Source organism: Salmo salar, chromosome 05, assembly GCF_965601325.2.
Source record: "Salmo salar chromosome 05, fSalSal1, whole genome shotgun sequence".
NCBI classification, from domain to species: Eukaryota; Metazoa; Chordata; class Actinopteri; order Salmoniformes; family Salmonidae; genus Salmo; species Salmo salar.
In genome coordinates, this window is record NC_138295.1 from 8682231 (window position 1) to 8704851 (window position 22621).

The following is a 22621-nucleotide window of genomic DNA, read 5'->3' on the forward strand; positions in this document are numbered from 1 at the left end:
TTATCCCTAATTACAATGCACAATCAATCTGATGGGGTGGAGCTTTTATGTTCATCAGCAAATGTAGACGAATACGAAATGAGGATGCATGCGCAATAAACCCTGGATGGGGGGGCACCGGGGGGCACGGGGGGCACCGGGGCAGGCTATGCTGTCAGCGAAAGGATCCAGTGTGCCTGAATAGCGGTAGCAGTCATCCATCCCATATAGACATAAAATGCTATTTATTTCTAAGGCGTATCAGCGGACTTGCCAGTTGTTGTTAGAAGTAGCCTAGTTATTTTCTTTCTATAATAGGATATTATACAGGACAAGATATTAGTTTAGTTATCGGCCGGGGTGAATAATGCTACAGTCTTCATCATCCGGGCTGGTGCAGATGGAGGGATTTGGGGAAGAGGCGAGGGATACGCAGAAAATTCAGGTAATAGATGCTTTTCTGTTACATGTATTTTAGACCTTTTTTTCAAAGATTACAGAAGTAGCATAGTAGACAGAACGAGATCAAGGTGACACGTTCTTATTTTTCCATGCAAATGTTTGTGCCGGCCGGCTTCTTCGTTGTACGTAAACTATGCTGAGGGAAATCAAAAGGGCCGACCCCTCCCAAAATCTCGCTGTTCTAGGAAAACCCGGTGTCGGCAAGATTTGGTAGCTAGATTTGTTTGAGATCCTTAGCTGGACACACTAAAATTATGATTGGATCTCAGTTGAACAAACCAGATTAGATGCTTGGTAATTGGGAGCATCACATTATATTTTCTAGGTCATTTTATCACCGTGATTTTTTATATTTCTATACTACCTAATTTGTTGTTTCTACAAATGCAATCCTATGCACTGTAAATTAATTACATCAGGCATTGACTAAAAGGTCCCACTAAGTAGACTTATCCTAATTCTTATTTAAACCTTAGCATTTCTTTAAATATCAATAAAGACAATTTTAATTCAAGCATGATTACACAATGGGCGTATTTAAAACAGGGGTGATACTACTGTACAAATAATAATAATAAAAGTATCAAATCTGTGGGCCACATGCTTTAACAGTATGCTAGTCAACACCATTTCTGATCAGAACATCCCTGGCAGAGCTAGGGGCCTGGCAGAGCTAGGGGCCTGGCAGAGCTAGGGGCCTGGCAGAAATACACAGATGGTAGGTATGAGCTTCCTGTGGCTGTTACAGAATAATTGGTAAGAAAATGGAAAATATAAGTCTATCCTACCTTAACTGATAATGACCCAATATAGGCTACATCAAGGGCGCAACTTTGGTTTTAGAAGTGGGGGGAGACATTTTATTTTGTGTAAAAAAATTCTGGTAGATAAACTTTCCAAACAGCCCCCCCTACCGCTTGGAGGTGTCCGCCTGGTCCTAAAGCAGATCATTGCCTCGTTTGTATCACATTCCAATGAAAAAACAGTGGGGGGAGGGGGGCAAAAATGCAATTTCATAATGTCCCCAGTGAAAGTTGTGCCCCCTGGGCCACATACTACCTACTAAATGTACACTGAATTGTAGAAGAACCGTTGTTTTCCATGTACTCTATTACCAACATCTCAGAGGAACTCTGCATACTCTAACTACCCATTACTGTGGCATATATATATATATATATAGAGTGAACCATGTAGTAGAAGCTGCTCCCTTGTCTGTCCGACAAACTGAACCTATAGGGAGGTAGTTCTGCAGTACATCATAGGAGTCCAGTGTCAAATCAAAGCACATGTTATTGGTGGCAGATGTTATTGTGGGTGTAGCGAAATGCTTGTGTTCCTAGCTCCAACAGAGCAGTAGTATGTAACAATACACACAACTCTAAAAGTAAAAGAATTGAATTAAGAAATATAGAAATATTAGATGGAGCAATGTTGGCATCCAGAGTATGTATATATATATATATATATATATATATATATATATACAGTTGAAGTTGGAAGTTTACATACACTTAGGTTGGAGTCATTAAAACTCGTTTTTCAACCACTCCACAAATCTCTTGTTAACAAACTATAGTTTTGGCAAGTTGGTTAGGACATCTACTTTGTGCATGACACAAGTAATTTCTCCAACAATTGTTTACAGACAGATTATTTCACGTATAATTCACTGTATCACAATTCCAGTGGGTCAGAAGTTTACATACACTAAGTTGACTGTGCCTTTAAACAGCTTGGAAAATTCCAGAAAATGATGTCATGGCTTTAGAAGCTTCTGATAGGCTAGTTGACATCATTTGTGTCAATTGGAGGTGTACCTGTGGATGTATTTCAAGGCCTACCTTCAAACTTAATGTCCCTTTGCTTGAAATCATGGGAAAATCAAAAGAAATCAGCCAAGACCTCAGAAATAAAATTGCGGACCTCCACAAGTCTGGTTCATCCTTGGGAGCAATTTCCAAACGCCTGAATGTACCACGTTTATCTGTACAAACAATAGTACGCAAGTATAAACACCATGGGACCACGCAGCCGTCATACCACTCAGGAAGGAGACGCGTTCTGTCTTCTAGAGATGAACGTACCTTGGCGCGAAAAGTGCAAATCAATCCCAGAACAACAGCAAAGGACCTTGTGAAGATACTGGAGGAAACGGGTACAAAGTATCTATATCCACAGTAAAACAAGTCCTATATCGACATAACCTGAAAGGCCGTTCAGCAAGGAAGAAGCCACTTCTCCAAAACCGCCATAAAAAAGCAAGACTACAGTTTGCAACTGCACATGAGGACAAAGATCGTACTTTTTGGAGAAATGTCCTCAGGTCTGATGAAAACAAAAATAGAACTGTTTGGCCATAATGACCTTACTTATGTTTGGAGGAAAAAGGGGGAGGCTTGCAAGCCGAAGAACACCATCCCAACCATGAAGCACGGGGGTGGCAGCATCATGTTGTGGGGGTGCTTTGCTGCAGCAGGGACTGGTGCACTTCACAAAATAGATGGCATCATGAGGAAGAACAATTATGTGGATATATTGAAGCAACATCTCAAGACATCAGTCAGGAAGTTAAAGCTTGGTCGCAAATGGGTCTTCCAAATGGACAATGACCCCAAGCATACTTCCAAAGTTGTGGCAAAATGGCTTAAGGACAACAAAGTCAAGGTATTGGAGTGGCCATCACAAAGCCCTGACCTCAATCCTATAGAACATTTGTGGGCAGAACTGAAAAAGCATGAGCGAGCAAGGAGGCCTACAAACCTGATTCAGTTACAGGAGCTCTGTCAGGAGGAATGGGCCAAAATTCACCCAACTTATTGTGGGAAGCTTGTGGAAGGCTACGCGAAACGTTTGGCCGAAGTTAAACAATTTAAAGGCAATGCTACGAAATACCAATTGAGTGTATGTAAACTTCTGACCTACTGAGAATGTGATGAAAAAAATAAAAGCTCAAATAAATCATTCTCTCTACTATTATTCTGACATTTCACATTCTTAAAATAAAGTGGTGATCCTAAATGACTCAATACTTATGTAAATCTCAATACTTTTGTAAATTTGATATCAGTTTTTTATATTTAATACATTTGCAAACATTTCTGAAAACCTGTTGTTGCTTTGTGATTATGGGGTATTGTGTGTTGACAGGGAATTTTTACAGGGAATTTTTACAGGGAATTAAATGTCAGGAATAGTGAAAAACTGAGTTTAAATGTATTTGACTAAGCTGTATGTAAACTTCCGACTTCAACATTTTGTTACGTTACAGCCTTATTCTAAAATTGATTAAGAAAAATGTTTCCCTCATCAGTCAACACACAATACCCCATAATCACAAAGCAAAAACAGGTTTTCAGAAATGTTTGCAAATGTATTAAATATAAAAAACTGATATCAAATTTACATAAGTATTGAGATACTTTACTCAGTACTTTGTTGAAACACCTTCAGCAGCAATTAAAGCCTAGAGTCTTCTTGGATATGATGCTACAAGCTTGGCACACCTGTATTTGGGGAGTTTCTCCCATTCTTCTCTGCAGATCTTCTCTCAACCTCTGTCAGGTTGGATGGGGAGGATCTCTGTACAGCTATTTTCAGGTCGCTCCAGAGATGTTCGATCAGGTTCAAGTCCGAGCTCTGGCTGGGCCACTCAAGGACATTCAGATACTTTTACCAAAGCCACTCCCGTGTTGTCTTGGCTGTGTGCTTAGGGTTGTTGTCCTGTTGGAAGGTGAACCTTCGCCACAGTCTGAGGTCCTGAAGGTCTGGAGCAGGTTTTCATCAATGATCTCACCGTACTTTGCTCCGTTCATCTTTCCTTCGACCCTGACTAGTCTCCCAGTCCCTGCCTCTGAAAAACATCCCCACAGCATTATGCTGCCACCACCATGCTTCACCGTAGGGATGATGCCAGGTTTCCTCCAGACGTGATGCTTGGCATTCATGCCAAGGTGTACAATCTTGGTTTCATCAGATCAGAGAATCTGGTTTCTCATGGTCTGAGAGTCCTTTCGGTGCCTTTTGGCAAACTCCAAGCCGGCTGTCATGTGCCTTTTACTGAGGAGTGGCTTCCGTCTGGCCACTCTACTATAAAGAACTGATTGGTGGAGTGCTGCAGAGATGGTTGTTCTTCTGGAAGATTGTCCCATCTCCACAGAGGAACTTTGAACAGGTCAGGGTTCCATAGCCGCAGGCAGAACAGTTGAAACTGGAGCAGCAGCACGGCCAGGTGGACTGGGGACAGCAAGGAGTCATCATACCAGGTAGTCCTGAGGCATGGTCCTAGGGCTCAGGTCCTCCGAGAGAAAGACAGAAAGAGAGAAAGAGAGAATTAGAGAGAGCATATTTAAATACACACAGGACACCGGATAAGACAAGAGAAATACTCCAGATGTAACAGACTGACCCTAGCCCCCCGACACATAAACTACTGCAGCATAAATACTGGAGGCTGAGACAGGAGGGATCAGAAGACACTGTGGCCCCATCCGATGATACCCCCGGACAGGGCCAAACAGGCAGGATATAACCCCACCCACTTTGCCAAAGCACAGCCCCCACACCACTAGAGGGATGTCTCCAACCACCAACTTACCGTCCTAAGACAAGGCCGAGTATAGCCCACAACGATCTCCGCCAAGGCACAACCCAAGGGGAGGGCGCCAACCCAGACAGGAAGACCACGTCAGTGACTCAACCCACTCAAGTGACGCACCCCTCCCATGGACGGCATGGAAGAACACCAGTAGGCCAGTGACTCAGCCCCTGTAAAAGGGTTAGAGGCAGAGAATCCCAGTGGAAAGAGGGGAACCGGCAAGGCAGAGACAGCAAGGGCGGTTCGTTGCTCCAGCCTTTCCGTTCACCTTCACACACCTGGGCCAGACTATACTTAATCATAGGACCAACTGAAGAGATAAGTCTTCAGTAAAGACTTAAAGGTTGAGACTGAGTCTGCGTCTCTCACATTGGTAGGCAGACCATTCCATAAAAATGGAGCTCTATAGGAGAAAGCCCTACCTCCAGCCGTTTGCTTAGAAATTCTAGGGACAATTAGGAGGCCTGCGTCTTGTGACCGTAGCGTACGTGTAGGTATGTACGGCAGGACCAAATCGGAAAGATAGGTAGGAGCAAGCCCATGTAATGCTTTGTAGGTTAGCAGTAAAACCTGGAAATCAGCCCTTGCCTTAACAGGAAGCCAGTGTAGGGAGGCTAGCACTGGAGTAATATGATCACATTTTTTGGTTCTAGTCAGGATTCTAGCAGCCGTATTTAGCACTAACTGAAGTTTATTTAGTGCTTTATCCGGGTAGCCGGAAAGTAGAGCATTGCAGTAGTCCAGCCTAGAAGTAACAAAAGCATGGATTAATTTTTCTGCGTCATTTTTGGACAGAAAATTTCTGATTTTTGCAATGTTACGTAGATGGAAAAAAGCTGTCCTTGAAACAGTCTTGATATGTTCTTCAAAAGAGAGATCAGGGTCCAGAGTAACGCCGAGGTCCTTCACAGTTTTATTTGAGACGACTGTACAACCATCCAGATTAATTGTCAGATTCAACAGAAGATCTCTTTGTTTCTTGGGACCTAGAACAAGCATCTCTGTTTTGTCCGAGTTTAAAAGTAGAAAGTTTGCAGCCATCCACTTCTTTATGTCTGAAACACAGGCTTCTAGCGAGGGCAATTTTGGGGCTTCACCATGTTTCATTGAAATGTACAGCTGTGTGTCGTCCGCATAGCAGTGAAATTTAACATTATGTTTTCGAATGACATCCCCAAGAGGTAAAATATATAGTGAAAACAATAGTGGTCCTAAAACAGAACCTTGAGGAACACCGAAATTTACAATTGATTTGTCAGAGGACAAACCATTCACAGAGACAAACTGATATCTTTCCAACAGATAAGATCTAAACCAGGCCAGAACTTGTCCATGTAGACCAATTTGGGTTTCCAATCTCTCCAAAAGAATGTGGTGATCGATGGTATCAAAAGCGGCACTAAGATCTAGGAGCACGAGGACAGATGCAGAGCCTCGGTCTGACGTCATTAAAAGGTCATTTACCACCTTCACAAGTGCAGTCTCAGTGCTATGATGTGGTCTAAAACCAGACTGAAGCGTTTCGTATACATTGTTTGTCTTCAGGAAGGCAGTGAGTTGCTGTGCAACAGCTTTTTCTAAAATTTTTGAGAGGAATGGAAGATTCGATATAGGCCGATAGTTTTTTATAATTTCTGGATCAAGATTCGGCTTTTTCAAGAGAGGCTTTATTACTGCCACTTTTAGTGAGCTTGGTACACATCCGGTGGATAGAGAGCCGTTTATTATGTTCAACATAGGAGGGCCAAGCACAGGCAGCAGCTCTTTCAGTAGTTTAGTTGGAATAGGGTCCAGTATGCAGCTTGAGGGTTTGGAGGCCATGATTATTTTCATCATTGCGTCAAGAGATATAGTACTAAAACACTTTAGTATCTCCCTTGATCCTAGGTCCTGGCAGAGTTGTGTAGACTCAGGACAATGGAGCTTTGGAGGAATACCCAGATTTAAAGAGGAGTCTGTAATTTGCTTTCTAATGATCATGATCTTTTCCTCAAAGAAGTTCATAAAATTATTACTGCTGAAGTGAAAGCCATCCTCCATTTGCGAAGGCTGCTTTTTAGTTAGCTTTGCGACACTATCAAAAATAAATTTCGGATTGTTCTTATTTTCCTCAATTAAGTTGGAAAAATAGGATGATCGAGCAGCAGTGAGGGCTCTTCGATACTGCACGGTACTGTCTTTCCAAGCTAGTCGGAAGACTTCCAGTTTGGTGTGGCGCCATTTCCGTTCCAATTTTCTGGAAGCTTGCTTCAGAGCTCGTGTATTTTCTGTATACCAGGGAGCTAGTTTCTTATGACAGATGTTTGTAGTTTTTAGGGGTGCAACTGCATCTAGGGTATTGCGCAAGGTTAAATTGAGTTCCTCGGTTAGGTGGTTAACTGATTTTTGTCCTCTGATGTCCTTGGGTAGGCAGAGGCAGTCTGGAAGGGCATCAAGGAATCTTTGGGTTGTCTGAGAATTTATAGCACGACTTTTAATGCTCCTTGGTTGGGGTCTGAGCAGATTATTTGTTGCAATTGCAAACGTAATAAAATGGTGGTCCGATAGTCCAGGATTATGAGGAAAAACATTTAGATCCACAACATTTATTCCATGGGACAAAACTAGGTCCAGAGTATGACTGTGGCAGTGAGTAGGTCCAGAGACATGTTGGACAAAACCCACTGAGTCGATGATGGCTCCGAAAGCCTTTTGGAGTGGGTCTGTGGACTTTTCCATGTAAATGTTAAAGTCACCAAAAATTAGAATATTATCTGCTATGACTACAAGATCCGATGGGAACTCAGTGAGGAACACTGCATATGGCCCAGGAGGCCTGTAAACAGTAGCTATAAAAAGTGATTGAGTAGGCTGCATAGATTTCATGACTAGAAGCTCAAAAGACGAAAACGTCATTGTTTTTTTTTTTGTAAATTGAAATTTGCTATCGTAAATGTTAGCAACACCTCCGCCTTTGCCGGATGCACGGGGGGTATGGTCACTAATGTAACCAGGGGGTGAGGCCTCATTTAACACAGTAAATTCATCAGGCTTAAGCCATGTTTCAGTCAGGCCAATCACATCAAGATTATTATCAGTGATTAGTTCATTGACTATAACTGCCTTGGAAGTGAGGGATCTAACATTAAGTAACCCAATTTTGAGATGTGAGGTATCACAATCTCTTTCAATAATGGCAGGAATGGAGGAGGTCTTTATACTAGTGAGATTGCTAAAGCGAACACCGCCATTTTAAATTTTGCCCAACCTAGATCGAGGCACAGACACGGTCTCAATGGGGAAAGCTGAGCTGACTACGCTGACTGTGCTAGTGGCAGACTCCACTAAGCTGGCAGGCTGGCTAACAGCCTGCTGCCTGGCCTGCACCCTATTTCATTGTGGAGCTAGAGGAGTTAGAGCCCTGTCTATGTTCGTAGATAAGATGAGAGCACCCCTCCAGCTAGGATGGAGTCCGTCACTCCTTAACAGGCCAGGCTTGGTCCTGTTTGTGGGTGAGTCCCAGAAAGAGGGCCAATTATCTACAAATTCTATCTTTTGGGAGGGGCAGAAAACAGTTTTCAACCAGCGATTGAGTTGTGAGACTCTGCTGTAGAGCTCATCACTCCCCCTAACTGGGAGGGGGCCAGAGACAATTAATCGATGCCGACACATCTTTCTAGCTGATTTACACGCTGAAGCTATGTTGCGCTTGGTGACCTCTGACTGTTTCATCCTAACATCGTTGGTGCCGACGTGGATAACAATATCTCTATACTCTCTACACTCGCCAGTTTTGGCTTTAGCCAGCACCGTCTTTAGATTAGCCTTAACGTTGGTAGCCCTGCCCCCTGGTAAACAGTGTATGATCGCTGGATGATTCGTTTTAAGTCTAATACTGCAGGTAATGGAGTCGCCAATGACTAGGGTTTTCAATTTGTCAGAGCTAATGGTGGGAGCCGTCGGCGTCTCAGACCCCACAACGGGAGGAGTAGAGACCAGAGAAGTCTCGGCCTCCGACTCCGACTCGCTTAATGGGGAGAACCGGTTGAAAGTTTCTGTCGGCTGAATAAGCGACACCGGTTGAGCATTCCTACAGCGTTTCCCTCCAGAAGCCATGAGAAAGATGTCCGGCTGCGGGGACCGTGCGAGGGGGTTTATACTAACGTTACTATCTGTACTTACTGGTGGCACAGACGCTGTTTCATCCTTTCCTACACTGAAATTACCCTTGCCTAACGATCGCGTCTGAAGCTGGGCTTGCAGCACAGCTATCCTTGCCGTAAGGCGATCGTTCTCCTGTATATTATAAGTACAACGACTGCAATTAGAAGGCATCATGTTAATGTTACTTAGCTTCGGCTGTTTGAAGTCCTGACGAACCATGTCCAGATAAAACCTCCGGGGTGAAAAAGTTGAATGAAAAAAGTTGAGTGAGGGAAAAAGTAAAAATATACGGTAATGAAAAAGTAAAAAACCGTCAGGTAGCAAAGTAAGATCGGCAACAAAACGCACAGCAGCGTAAACAAGTCTGCAAGTTGTGACCGCAAACAGGAAAGAGTTGTGTGTGTAGATTGATGAGGGAAAAAAATAATTCAATCAATTTTAGAATAAGGCAGTAATGTAACAACGTGGAAAAGGTCAAGGGGTCTGAATACTTTCCGAATGCACTGTGTGTGTATATATATATATATATACAGTACCAGTTAAAAGTTTGGACACACCTACTCATTCAAGTGTTTTTCTTTATTTTTACTATTTTCTACATTGTAGAATGAAAGTGAAGACATCAAAACTATGAAATAACACATATGGAATCATGTAGCAACTGAAAAAGTGTTAAACAAATCAAAATATTTTATTTTAGAGATTCTTCAAAGTAGCCACCCTTTGCCTTGATGACACACTCTTTGCATTCTCTCAACCAGCTTCACCTGGAATGCTATTCCAACAGTATTGAAGGAGTTCCCACGTATGCTGAGCACTTGTTGGCTCCTTTTTCTTCACTCTGCGTTTCAACTCATCCCAAACCATCTCAATTGGGTTGAGATCGGGTGATTGTGGAGGCCAGGTCATCTGATGCAGCACTCCATCACTCTCCTTGGTCAAATAGCCCTTACACAGCCTGGAGGTGTGTTTTTGGTCATTGTCCTTTTGAAAAACAAATGATAGTCCCACTAAGCACAAACCAGATAAAATGGAGTATCGCTGCAGAATGCTGTTGTAGACATGCTGGTTAAGTGTGCCTTGAATTCTAAATAAATCACAGACAGTGTCACCAGCAAAGCACCCCCATACCATCACACCTCCTCCTCCATGCTTCACGGTGGGAACCACACATGTGGAGATCATTCGTTCACCTGCTCTGTGTCTCACAAAGACACGGCGGTTGGAACAAAAAATCTCAAATTTGGACTCATCAGACCAAAGGACAGATTTCCTCCAGCCTAAAATCCATTACTCGTGTTTCTTGGCCCAAGCAAGTCTCTTCTTATTATTGGTGTCCTTTAGTAGTGGTTTCTTTGCAGCAATTCAACCATGAAGGCCTGATTCACGCAGTCTCTTCTGAACAGTTGATGTTGCGATGTCTGTTACTTGAACTCTGTGAAGCATTTATTTGGGCTGCAATTTCTGAGGCTGGTAACTCTAATGAGCTTATCCTCTGCAGCAGAGGTAACTCTGGGTCTTCCTTTCCTGTGGCTGTCCTCATGAGTGCCAGTTTCATCATAGCACTTGATGGTTTTTGCGACTGCACTTGAAGAAACCTTCACTGACTGGTATTGTGTATATATATATATATATATATAATGGGATGCATAGACATCATGGACAGTATATGGATAGAATATGTAGTATATAGAATACATAGGATAGAATAGTATATGTACAGCAATAGCTAAATAGGAAACATTATCAAAATGACCAGTGTTCCTTTATTAAAATGTCCAGTGTTCCTTTATTAAAATGACCAGTGTTTCTGGTCTATGTGCATAAGCAGCAGCCTCTAAGGTGCTGGGTTGAGTAACCTGGTGGTAGCCGGCTAGTGACAGTGGCTAAAGTTTAGGGTAGGTTACTTGGGAGAGGTTGGCTAGTGGTGACTATTTAACAGTCTGATGGCCTTGAGATAGAAGCTGTTTTTCAGTCTCTCGGTCCCAGCTTTGATGCACCTGCACTGACCTCGCCTTCTGGAGGATAGCGGGATGAACAGGCCGTGGCTCGGGTGGCTGAGGTCCTTGAGGATCTTCTTGGCCTTTCTGTGACACCGGGTGCTGTAGACGGCCTGAAGGGCAGGAGGTATGCCCTCGGTGATGCGTTGGGCTGACCGCACCACCCTCTGGAGAGCCCTGCGGTTGCGGACAGGGCATTTGCTGTACCAGACGGTAATACAGCCTGACAGGATGCTCTCAATGGTGCATCTGTAAAACTTTGTGAGGGTCTGTCACAGACTGAAATTCTGTGACAGATAGAGACAGTGTGTTGACAGAAGGTCAGTGTTGTGAGTCCAGTGTCCTATACTTCATACCCTATAACAATGAACGCCAATGGGATTACTGTAGTCAATTAACTACACTTAAATGAATTGTGAATGGAGATCTATTTGTGTTTCTTAATTGGTGACTGTGACCTGCATATGATCGTATTGTAGAACATGACTTTCTTGTGACCCCATTAATTCCTGTTCCTCAGTGCAAGAGACTGACTGAAGAGAGAGATGAAGCAGAGAGCCAGCTGAAACACATCAAGAGAGGTGAGTTCCAGACACTGACACACACACATTTTACACTACTGTTACCCAGATTACCCTTCCTCACAGCTCTCTACACACCCCTCTGGTGATGACCGCCGCTCCAAACTGGCTCCTGAATGGGTGTGTGTAAGAAGGTATCCCAGTTTCCATCACTACTTGGAGCCTCAGCCAACCAAAGTCATGGATTTGTGTTTTGGCAACCCTGCCCAGTTCTTACTAGCAACATGTAATAAAATACTACAGGAGCTCCATTAACAATTGATTTGGTAAGGAACAAGGTTACAGGGTTGAGTGCTGGAGTCTGATATCATTATGCGAGGTAAGAAAGACAATAATCATTCAATATTCAACATTGACAGCTACAGTATAGTGTAGGTTTTAAAGTCCAGTGTAGCATTAGTGTGACAGTGTTGTTGTGCTACTTTCTCACAGCTTTCAGCTAGCTGTCTTTGGGAATGTTGTGTTATAGGCTACGTCATCAGCATTTCGTTCAGATGGTTGGCTGTATCGTTACAAGTCAAGTTTCTGAAATGCTTCTGCTTGACACTTTTGTAGGATCGGTGAATCGTGTAAGAAGTGTTTACACCTTTTGAAGTGGAGCATGAAATCATTTTTGTAGTTCTTACGTAACCTAATAAAGTTAGATGTGTGTCTCTCTCCTCAACAAAGCTGGAACCAATCCTGCTGACCAGTTTCAGCTTCCCAGACAGACAATCTTTAAACAGAGAGGTAGCCTATTTTGTTTGCTGGCCTTTAACCTAAACAATAGATAGTTAAAGACAGGTTGCTCTGAATTATGACTGTAGACTCCTAGACTCCATAGGAGTCTTCAGCTAGGGCAAAATAACGTGTTATTACCAGGTCTTATTATAATCAGGGGACTGTGTCTCTCCTCTGTCCCCTGCTGTGGTCGGCATTCATTCATCTCGCTGATCTGAACCACAGTCACCACGCCAACGCCTCGTGCTATTTCACTGCATTATTCAAGTCCTCAATTATGAATGATTCATGACTAGAGAAAGAGAGGGGCTGTTCCTGTGTTCCAGTCTGGCATCTATTGTGTCCTTTCACTCAGAGTGGTACTGGTTATATTATAGGTACATTATACTCTAGTCAATATGGGGAAATAAGCTTTTAAAATATCATTTCAAGTTGACATGCACTTAAAACAAGAGATATTAGTATGTATGACCAACTACCATTTATCATACAATTACCATTAGCTATATAATCTCTGAAAATGAAGATTGCTTATTTTCAATATTACTGAAATCCTGAAATTATAGGCTATAAGCTATTTGCTTTGCTAGGACCAGAAGATGGCTGATTACATTCAACCAACAATAGTACTTCCAAGACCACATCGCTGACTCAGGCCTGCAGCATTTGACGCAGCGAGCCAGCATGATGCTGCAAATGTCCCTGCTGATTGGCCTAGCTTAGCTCCTCTCCCTCCTGACAGCGGTAAATGCTTGGTGTCTAGGATAATATTCTGCTGCCTCTGTAGAGGAGCTCTGAGTAAGTCACTGTCTGTGTCCCAAATGACACCCTATTCCCATAGGCTCTGGTGAAACGTAGTGCGCTATGTAAGGAATAGGGTGCCATTTGGTACACAGCCACTGCCTGTAGTTATTGACCTAGAATCTCTACCACAATACAGACACACAGCCTCTCCAGCTCTGCTCTTCCACTAGTCTCATGTGGAGATCCCCTATCCAGGGAGTCGGAGAGGAGTAGTTTAACTGTGGGACAGCTATAGAGATCAGCCTGTCATCATGTGTGTGTGCTGCAGAACTTTCCTACTGCTCCTAAGCGTGATAACAAGCATAATCACCTATCCCCTTTCCCAGAATTCTCAGGGACTCATGCATGCTCAGTGTTAGACACCAGGGTTAGGATCGACCTACTGCTTTGTAAAAATGGTGTAATCAAGCTGGGGATAATATGCAGAGGCATGTGTGTTCAGAAGGCATTAAAGCAAGTGAATGAATAAGCATTAACATGTTGAATATTGCATTAAAATTTAGTGTTTTTTTTTGCAACGGAACAATATAGCACATGAATAAACACAGCGGCTGCTTCTGCAGAACATAGAGGACAGGGGGAGTTTAGCAGACTAGGTAGGCTGTTGTACCCTTAGTTGGATTGGTGTCACGGTGAAACAGGTGAAACCAGATTCTCCCTTGAGGGGCCAGATGTACTGTAGTAGTATACACTCTATCAACTAAGATGTGTAGGGAGCAATGTTTCCTCTCATTTTTTTCAACACTGAGCAAATTTCAGGTCTGCTGAGCACAAACTTGAACGTTATTGAAAATTCTGTGCAATTTTTTGGCGCTGTACCCTTTTTGAAGTTACAGTTATGACAGTGGTCAAGTAGGCTAATGTGGCTATTTGATCATAATGTAGTTCTTCCATCAAAAACAATGGAGAAAATGCATCCCATAACATTTGAACATGGAAATAGTTGTTCTATCATTCAGCCTGCCCAGGCACGACCCATACTCTACCAGACCGGTGCGTCATATCCAATCAGAGCTGCATTATCCGTATACTGTATGCAAATAGATCATTTCCATATATGAATCTGTGCCATTCACTTTGAACTGCACAATGTTAAGGCTACAGCATAAGCGGTTGTGAGAAGATGCGCTTGTTTTGAGATCAAAGTGAGAGTTGCATTTAGCCACGTGTGTACATTTTGTTCATATCTTTTGCTTGTTAGTGAGTTATTAGCCCAATTATAGCTCATTTCTAGTCGGCAATGGGGGAGTGGTTGCTTCCTACAAGAGCACAAAACGTATTTCTAGCCGTCTTTGAAAAACCAGTCAGGTAAAGAGCTTTGTTTTCTGTTTTAAAGGGGGAGTGTTGTATTTTCAGACGAGTAGCCAATAGGCAGAGGGTAGCAGAATATGTCTGATTCTCTGTAGTAATGGTATGGGAATAATTCTATTTTGTTTCTTGCATCAAACCAACACAACATTTTCAGTCACCTCCTTGACTGAAGGACAAGCAGATAAGCCCTGCATGTTTTATTCAGATGTCTCATGGAATGTAGGCCTACATTGAACACCACACATTGGCTGCTACTGCAGGCTGTAAACTGCTCGTGTGCAGGACTGCAGTGCAGAGTAAAAATCAGCCAGAGCAGAGAAGCACGAGATGGAGGTTCACTCAACTTTCTACAGTTTCCCCCTTTAGTTAACACTATTGACGTTTCCCTCTACTGTGGGAATTGTGATCGAATCAACGCAGTGTTAAGCCACTTTAAATGCAACATTCCGAAACAGAGAGCATCGGAGTAGGATTCTCTGCTCTGGCTGATATTTACTCTGCACTGCAGTCCTGCACACAAGCAGTTTACAGGGAACATTGGTCGGGTAGCATTTCAATAATTAACAAATGATGGCTATCTGGGTGTTGGGGGTGTTGGGGCTGTTGGGGATGTAGTGGGTGTTGGGGGTGTTGTGGGTGTTGTGGGTGTTGTGGCTATAGTGGGTGTTGGGGGTGTTGTGGGTGTAGTGGGTGTTGTGGGTGTAGTGGGTGTTGTGGGTGTTGTGACTGTAGTGGGTGTTGGGGGTGAAGTGGGTGTTGGGGGTCTTGGGGGTGTAGTGGGTGTTGGGGGTGAAGTGGGTGTTGTGGGTGTTGGGTGTGTTGTGGCTGTTGGGGTGTTGTGGGTGTAGTGGGTGTAGTGGGTGTTGGGGGTGTTGTGGGGGTGTAGTGGGTGTTGGTGGTGTTGGGGGTGTAGTGGGTGTTGTGGGTGTAGTGGGTGTTGGGGGTGTTGTGGGTGTTCTAGGTGTAGTGAGTGTAGTGGGTGTTGTGGGTGTTGCAGTTGTAGTGGGTGTAGTGGGTGTAGTGGGTGTTTTAGGTGTAGTGAGTGTAGTGGGTGTTGTGGGTGTTGTGGGTGTAGTGAGTGTTGGGGGTGTTGTGGGTGTTGGGGGTGTAGTGGGTGTTGTGGGTGTTGGGGGTGTTGTGGGTGTAGTGGGTGTTGTGGGTGTTCTAGGTGTAGTGAGTGTTGGGGGTGTTGTGGGTGTAGTGGGTGTTGGGGGTGTAGTGGGTGTAGTGGCTGTAGTGGCTGTAGGGGGTGTAGTGGGTGCTGTGGGTGTTGGGGGTGTTGTAGGTGTAGTGGGTGTTGGGGGTGTTGTGGGGGTTGTGGGTGTAGTGGGTGTTGCAGGTGTAGTGGGTGTTCTAGGTGTAGTGAGTGTAGTGGGTGTTGGGGGTGTAGGGGTGTAGTGGGTGTAGTGGGTGTAGGGGGTGTTGGGGGTGTAGTGGGTGTAGGGGGTGTAGTGCTGTAGTGGGTGTAGTGGGTGTAGCGGGTGTAGTGGGTGTTGTGGGTGTTCTAGGTGTAGTGAGTGTAGTGGGTGTAGTGGGTGTTCTAGGTGTAGTGAGTGTAGTGGGTGTTGGGGTGTTGTGGGTGTAGCGGGTGTAGTGGGTGTAGTGAGTGTAGTGGATGTAGTGGGTGTTGTAGGTGTAGTGGGTGTAGTGGGTGTTCTAGGTGTAGTGGGTGATGGGGATGTAGTGAGTGTTCTAGGGGTAGTGAGTGTTCTAGGTGTAGTGGGTGTTCTAGGTGTAGTGAGTGTTCTAGGTGTAGTGGGTGTTCTAGGTGTAGTGAGTGTAGTGGGTGTTCTAGGTGTAGTGGGTGTTCTAGGTGTAGTGGGTGTTCTAGGTGTAGTGAGTGTTCTAGGTGTAGTGGGTGTTCTAGGTGTAGTGAGTGTAGTGGGTGTTCTAGGTGTAGTGGGTGTTCTAGGTGTAGTGAGTGTAGTGGGTGTTCTAGGTGTAGTGAGTGTTCTAGGTGTAGTGAGTGTAGTGGGTGTTCTAGGTGTAGTGGGTGTTCTAGGTGTAGTGAGTGTAGTGGGTGTTCTAGGTGTAGTGGGTGTTCTAGGTGTAGTGGGTGTTCTAGGTGTAGTGAGTGTAGTGGGTGTTCTAGGTGTAGTGAGTGTTCTAGGTGTAGTGGGTGTTCTAGGTGTAGTGAGTGTAGTGGGTGTTCTAGGTGTAGTGGGTGTTCTAGGTGTAGTGAGTGTAGTGGGTGTTCTAGGTGTAGTGGGTGTTCTAGGTGTAGTGAGTGTAGTGGGTGTTCTAGGTGTAGTGAGTGTTCTAGGTGTAGTGAGTGTAGTGGGTGTTCTAGGTGTAGTGAGTGTTCTAGGTGTAGTGAGTGTAGTGAGTGTTCTAGGTGTAGTGAGTGTAGTGGGTGTTCTAGGTGTAGTGAGTGTTCTAGGTGTAGTGGGTGTTCTGGGTGTAGTGAGTGTAGTGGGTGTTCTAGGTTTAGTGAGTGTTCTAGGTGTAGTGAGTGTACTAGGTGTAGTGGGTGTTCTAGGTGTAGTGAGTGTTCTAGGTGTAGTGAGTGTAGTGGGTGTTCTAGGTGTAGTGGGTGTTCTAGGTGTAGTGAGTGTTCTAGGTGTAGTGGGTGTTCTAGGTGTAGTGAGTGTAGTGGGTGTTCTAGGTGTAGTGGGTGTTCTAGGTGTAGTGGGTGTTCTAGGTGTAGTGAGTGTTCTAGGTGTAGTGGGTGTTCTAGGTGTAGTGAGTGTAGTGGGTGTTCTAGGTGTAGTGGGTGTTCTAGGTGTAGTGAGTGTAGTGGGTGTTCTAGGTGTAGTGAGTGTTCTAGGTGTAGTGAGTGTAGTGGGTGTTCTAGGTGTAGTGGGTGTTCTAGGTGTAGTGAGTGTAGTGGGTGTTCTAGGTGTAGTGAGTGTTCTAGGTGTAGTGGGTGTTCTAGGTGTAGTGAGTGTTCTAGGTGTAGTGAGTGTAGTGAGTGTTCTAGGTGTAGTGAGTGTTCTAGGTGTAGTGGGTGTTCTGGGTGTAGTGAGTGTAGTGGGTGTTCTAGGTTTAGTGAGTGTTCTAGGTGTAGTGAGTGTAGTGAGTGTTCTAGGTGTAGTGGGTGTTCTAGGTGTAGTGAGTGTAGTGAGTGTTCTAGGTGTAGTGAGTGTAGTGAGTGTTCTAGGTGTAGTGAGTGTAGTGGGTGTTCTAGGTGTAGTGAGTGTTCTAGGTGTAGTGGGTGTTCTAGGTGTAGTGAGTGTAGTGGGTGTTCTAGGTGTAGTGAGTGTTCTAGGTGTAGTGAGTGTAGTGAGTGTTCTAGGTGTAGTGAGTGTAGTGAGTGTTCTAGGTGTAGTGACTGTAGTGAGTGTTCTAGGTGTAGTGAGTGTTCTAGGTGTAGTGAGTGTAGTGACTGTTCTAGGTGTAGTGACTGTAGTGAGTGTTCTAGGTGTAGTGAGTGTAGTGGGTGTTCTAGGTGTAGTGAGTGTAGTGAGTGTTCTAGGTGTAGTGACTGTAGTGAGTGTTCTAGGTGTAGTGAGTGTTCTAGGTGTAGTGAGTGTAGTGACTGTTCTAGGTGTAGTGACTGTAGTGAGTGTTCTAGGTGTAGTGAGTGTAGTGGGTGTTCTAGGTGTAGTGAGTGTAGTGAGTGTTCTAGGTGTAGTGACTGTAGTGAGTGTTCTAGGTGTAGTGAGTGTAGTGGGTGTTCTAGGTGTAGTGAGTGTGCCAATATGCAATGGTTATGTGCAAATGGGAGAATGATTGTACCTCTTTGCCTTTCAACAGCAGCAGCCAATCTAATTTTCCCGTTAAATATTTTAAGAACCTTTTAAGTACTGTAGCCTTATGTTTTGAAACAAAAATAACCACAAATTCAGAATAAGGTGAAATGTTCAGTGGAACCAAATGGACCTTAGTTAATGTGATTGTAGAGTATTTAGTAGCTAGAGTAAATAGTAATAAATGAGCCTTCCTGGTCTCCAATACAACAAGATCTGGTTACATCAGAATGTCACATGGACCCTGCTACAGTTCTGTCTGTCGCCAGAGGGAAACTGAATCGTTCAATAGGGAGAAATAGAGGGAAACTGAATCGTTCAATATGGAGAAATAGAGGGAAACTGAATAGATCAATATGGAGAAATAGAGGGGAACTGAATAGCTCAATAGGGAGAAGGGGAAATAGAGGGAAACTGAATCGTTCAATAGGGAGAAGGGGAAATAGAGGGGAACTGAATAGCTCAATAGGGAGAAGGGGAAATAGAGGGAAACTGAATAGATCAATATGGAGAAATAGAGGGGAACTGAATAGCTCAATAGGGAGAAGGGGAAATAGAGGGAAACTGAATAGATCAATATGGAGAAATAGAGGGAAACTGAATAGATCAATATGGAGAAATAGAGGGGAACTGAATAGCTCAATAGGGAGAAGGGGAAATAGAGGGAAACTGAATAGATCAATATGGAGAAATAGAGGGAAACTGAATAGATCAATATGGAGAAATAGAGGGGAACTGAATAGCTCAATAAGGAGAAGGGGAAATAGAGGGAAACTGAATCGTTCAATAGGGAGAAGGGGAAATAGAGGGGAACTGATTAACTCAATAAGGAGAAGGGGAAATAGAGGGGAACTGATTAGCTCAATAAGGAGAAGGGGAAATAGAGGGGAACTGATTAGCTCAATAGGGAGAAGGGGAAATAGAGGGGAACTGATTAGCTCAATAAGGAGAAGGGGAAATAGAGGGGAACTGATTAGCTCAATAGGGAGAAGGGGAAATAGAGGGAAACTGAATAGCTCAAAGGGGAAATACAGTATCACAATAGACATATTGCCCCCCCATTCAGCCATTCATTCATTATTTAAAATAGGAGTCAAATCGTACCATAAAACAAACTGCAATGCAATGTTTTTTGTATTCCAGTTTCCCAAATGGTGATTGAGGAGGTGAGCGTTCTGCAGACGCAGCTGGCGATAGAAAAATCCTGCAGAGAAAATGCTGAGGCCCTTGCCACCAAGGTAAGAGACTGATACTGCTTGACTTAGTAGTGGAGGCCCTTGCCACCAAGGTAAGAGACTGATACTGCTTGACTTAGTAGTTGAGGCCCTTACCACCAAGGTAAGAGATTGACACTGCTTGATTTAGTCGTTGAGGCCCTTGCCACTAAGGTAAGAGACTGATACTGCTTGACTTAGTAGTTGAGGCCCTTGCCACCAAGGTAAGAGACTGATACTGCTTGACTTAGTAGTTGAGGCCCTTGCCACTAAGGTAAGAGACTGATACTGCTTGACTTAGTAGTTGAGGCCCTTGCCACCAAGGTAAGAGACTGATACTGCTTGACTTAGTAGTTGAGGCCCTTGCCACCAAGGTAAGAGACTGATACTGCTTGACTTAGTAGTTGAGGCCCTTGCCACTAAGGTAAGAGACTGATACTGCTTGACTTAGTAGTTGAGGCCCTTACCACCAAGGTAAGAGACTGATACTGCTTGACTTAGTAGTTGAGGCCCTTACCACCAAGGTAAGAGATTGACACTGCGAGGTGATTAAATGGATTTAGACTAGAGATCATTAGAATGTTGGTTATTTGTATAGGCTTGTGTGCATAATGTTTATTTCCACAAGCCTCTGATGTGTAAGCTACAGTACATACATATTTTACAATATCACAAACAATCAACATGCCAAATCAGTGTATTTTGATGTGTGCTATCGACCTCTTATCAGCTTTATATAATTTGTCTTTATCACATATAATCCAGTGTGTGTTGTTTGTCCCCCAGTTGAACAGTGAGAACAGGAAGCTGAAGTATCTGAGCCTGTCGTCTCGACCCTGTCTGGATGAGATGCTACCTAGTATCACAGACTGCATGCCTCTGGAAGAGGAGACGGACACACAGGACACCAGCCCAGACCCGTACAGACAGTACCCAACAGCAGGTTAAAGGTACCTACCAGACCAGTACACAGACAGTACCAGGTAGCTACCAGACCCATACACAGGCAGTACCAGGTAGCTACCAGACCCGAACATAGGCAGTACCAGGTACCTACCAGGTACCTACCAGACCAGTACACAGAAAGTACCAGGTAGCTACCAGACCAGTACACAGACAATACCAGGTAGCTACCAGACCCGTACACAGGCAGTACCAGGTAGCTACCAGACCAGTACACAGACAGTACCAGGTAGCTACCAGACCCATACACAGGCAGTACCAGGTAGCTACCAGACCCGAACATAGGCAGTACCAGGTACCTACCAGGTACCTACCAGACCAGTACACAGAAAGTACCAGGTAGCTACCAGACCAGTACACAGACAGTACCAGGTAGCTACCAGACCCGTACACAGGCAGTACCAGGTAGCTACCAGACCAGTACACAGAAAGTACCAGGTAGCTACCAGACCAGTACACAGACAGTACCAGGTAGCTACCAGACCCGTACACAGGCAGTACCAGGTAGCTACCAGACCAGTACACAGACAGTACCAGGTACCTACCAGACCCGTACACAGACAGTACCAGGTAGCTACCAGACCCGTACACAGACAGTACCAGGTAGCTACCAGACCCGTACACAGACAGTACCAGGTAGCTACCAGACCCGTACACAGACAGTACCAGGTACCTACCAGACCCATACAGCCAGTACCAGGTAGCTACCAGACCCGTACACAGACAGTACCAGCGTACCTACCAGACACGTACACAGACAGTACCAGGTAGCTACCAGACCCGTACACAGGCAGTACCAGGTACCTACCAGACCCGAACATAGGCAGTACCAGGTACCTACCAGACCCGTACACAGGCAGTACCAGGTAGCTACCAGACCCGAACATAGGCAGTACCAGGTACCTACCAGACCCGTACACAGGCAGTACCAGGTAGCTACCAGACCCGAACATAGGCAGTACCAGGTACCTACCAGACCCGTACACAGACAGTACCAGGTACCTACCAGACCAGTACACAGGCAGTACCTGGTAGCTACCAGACCAGTACACAGACAGTACCAGGTAGCTACCAGACCAGTACACAGACAGTACCAGGTAGCTACCAGACCCGTACACAGCCAGTACCAACAGCAGGCTAAAGGTACCTACCAGACCCGTAAAGCCAGTACCAACAGCAGGTTAACGCTATATCAGACCCTTTGTCTAGATTTGTCTTGACGGGGTAATGGACTGACTGCAATGAAATGATGTTGTGCCTGTACAGCATGTTAGGATTCACCTTTCTGTAGTTTTTTTTTCTAATGGTATTTCCAGTAACAAGATAAACCATGTTAAAATGTCAGAGTAGTAGAGCTATATGTTAGAATCTTAGGAGTGAAGAGATGTCATCACGTAGTGTCACCCAAGAACCTCTTTCTTCCCCTCCAGAACTTCAGGAGACAGTGAGCACTCTGCTGGAGGAGAAGAAGAGGCTTGCCTGTCAGCTTCAGGAGCAGCAGAGACAGATTGAAGAGCTAACCATCCTGGTGGGTACTACCAACTACCAGGCCTGGTAATCAATACCTCTCACAGGAGGTCTGTCTCAGACAGGCACAGAACTTTTCTCTGTCTGTTTGGGGTGGGATTCTGAGGGCTGGTGAGAGGACTTGTATTCTATTATATGAGCGTGAATGCAGAATATCACTGTTCAGATAGTCTCATCTTTTTTCCAGTGCATTCGGAAAGTATTCAGACCACTTGACGTTTTCCACATTTTGTTATGTTACAGCCTTATTCTACAATGGAATAAATAGTTTTTTCCCCTCACAATACCCCATAATGACAAAGAAAAAACATGGTTGTAGAAATGTTTACTAATTTATAAAAAATACAAAACTGAAATATCACATTTACATAAGTATTCAGACCCTTTACTCAGTATTTCGTTGAAGCACCTTTGGCAGCGATTACAGCGTTGAGTCTTCTCAGGTATGACGCTACAAGCTTGGCACACCAGTATTTTAGTTTCTCCCATTCTTCTCTGCAGATCCTCTCCAGCTCTGTCAGGTTGGATGGGGAGCGTCGCTGCACAGCTGTTTTCAGGTCTCTCCAGAGATGTTAGATCGGGTTCAAGTCCAGGCTCTGGCTGGGCCACTCAAGGACACTCAGAGATGGGT

General features: G+C 44.4%; 1 protein-coding gene across 1 annotated transcript in view; it reads left to right on the forward strand.

Moving 5' to 3' along the window:
* The first annotated feature begins 141 nt into the window (after positions 1-141).
* The window catches only part of LOC106604134 (shootin-1), a 35957-nt gene continuing 13477 nt past the window's right edge, over positions 142-22621 (forward strand). The window contains 6 exon segments of the mRNA XM_082975018.1: positions 142-424; positions 11702-11762; positions 19430-19524; positions 20287-20429; positions 21572-21606; positions 21894-21991. Coding sequence (XP_082831144.1) covers positions 347-424; positions 11702-11762; positions 19430-19524; positions 20287-20429; positions 21572-21606; positions 21894-21991 — 510 coding nt within the window. The 5' untranslated portion in view covers positions 142-346.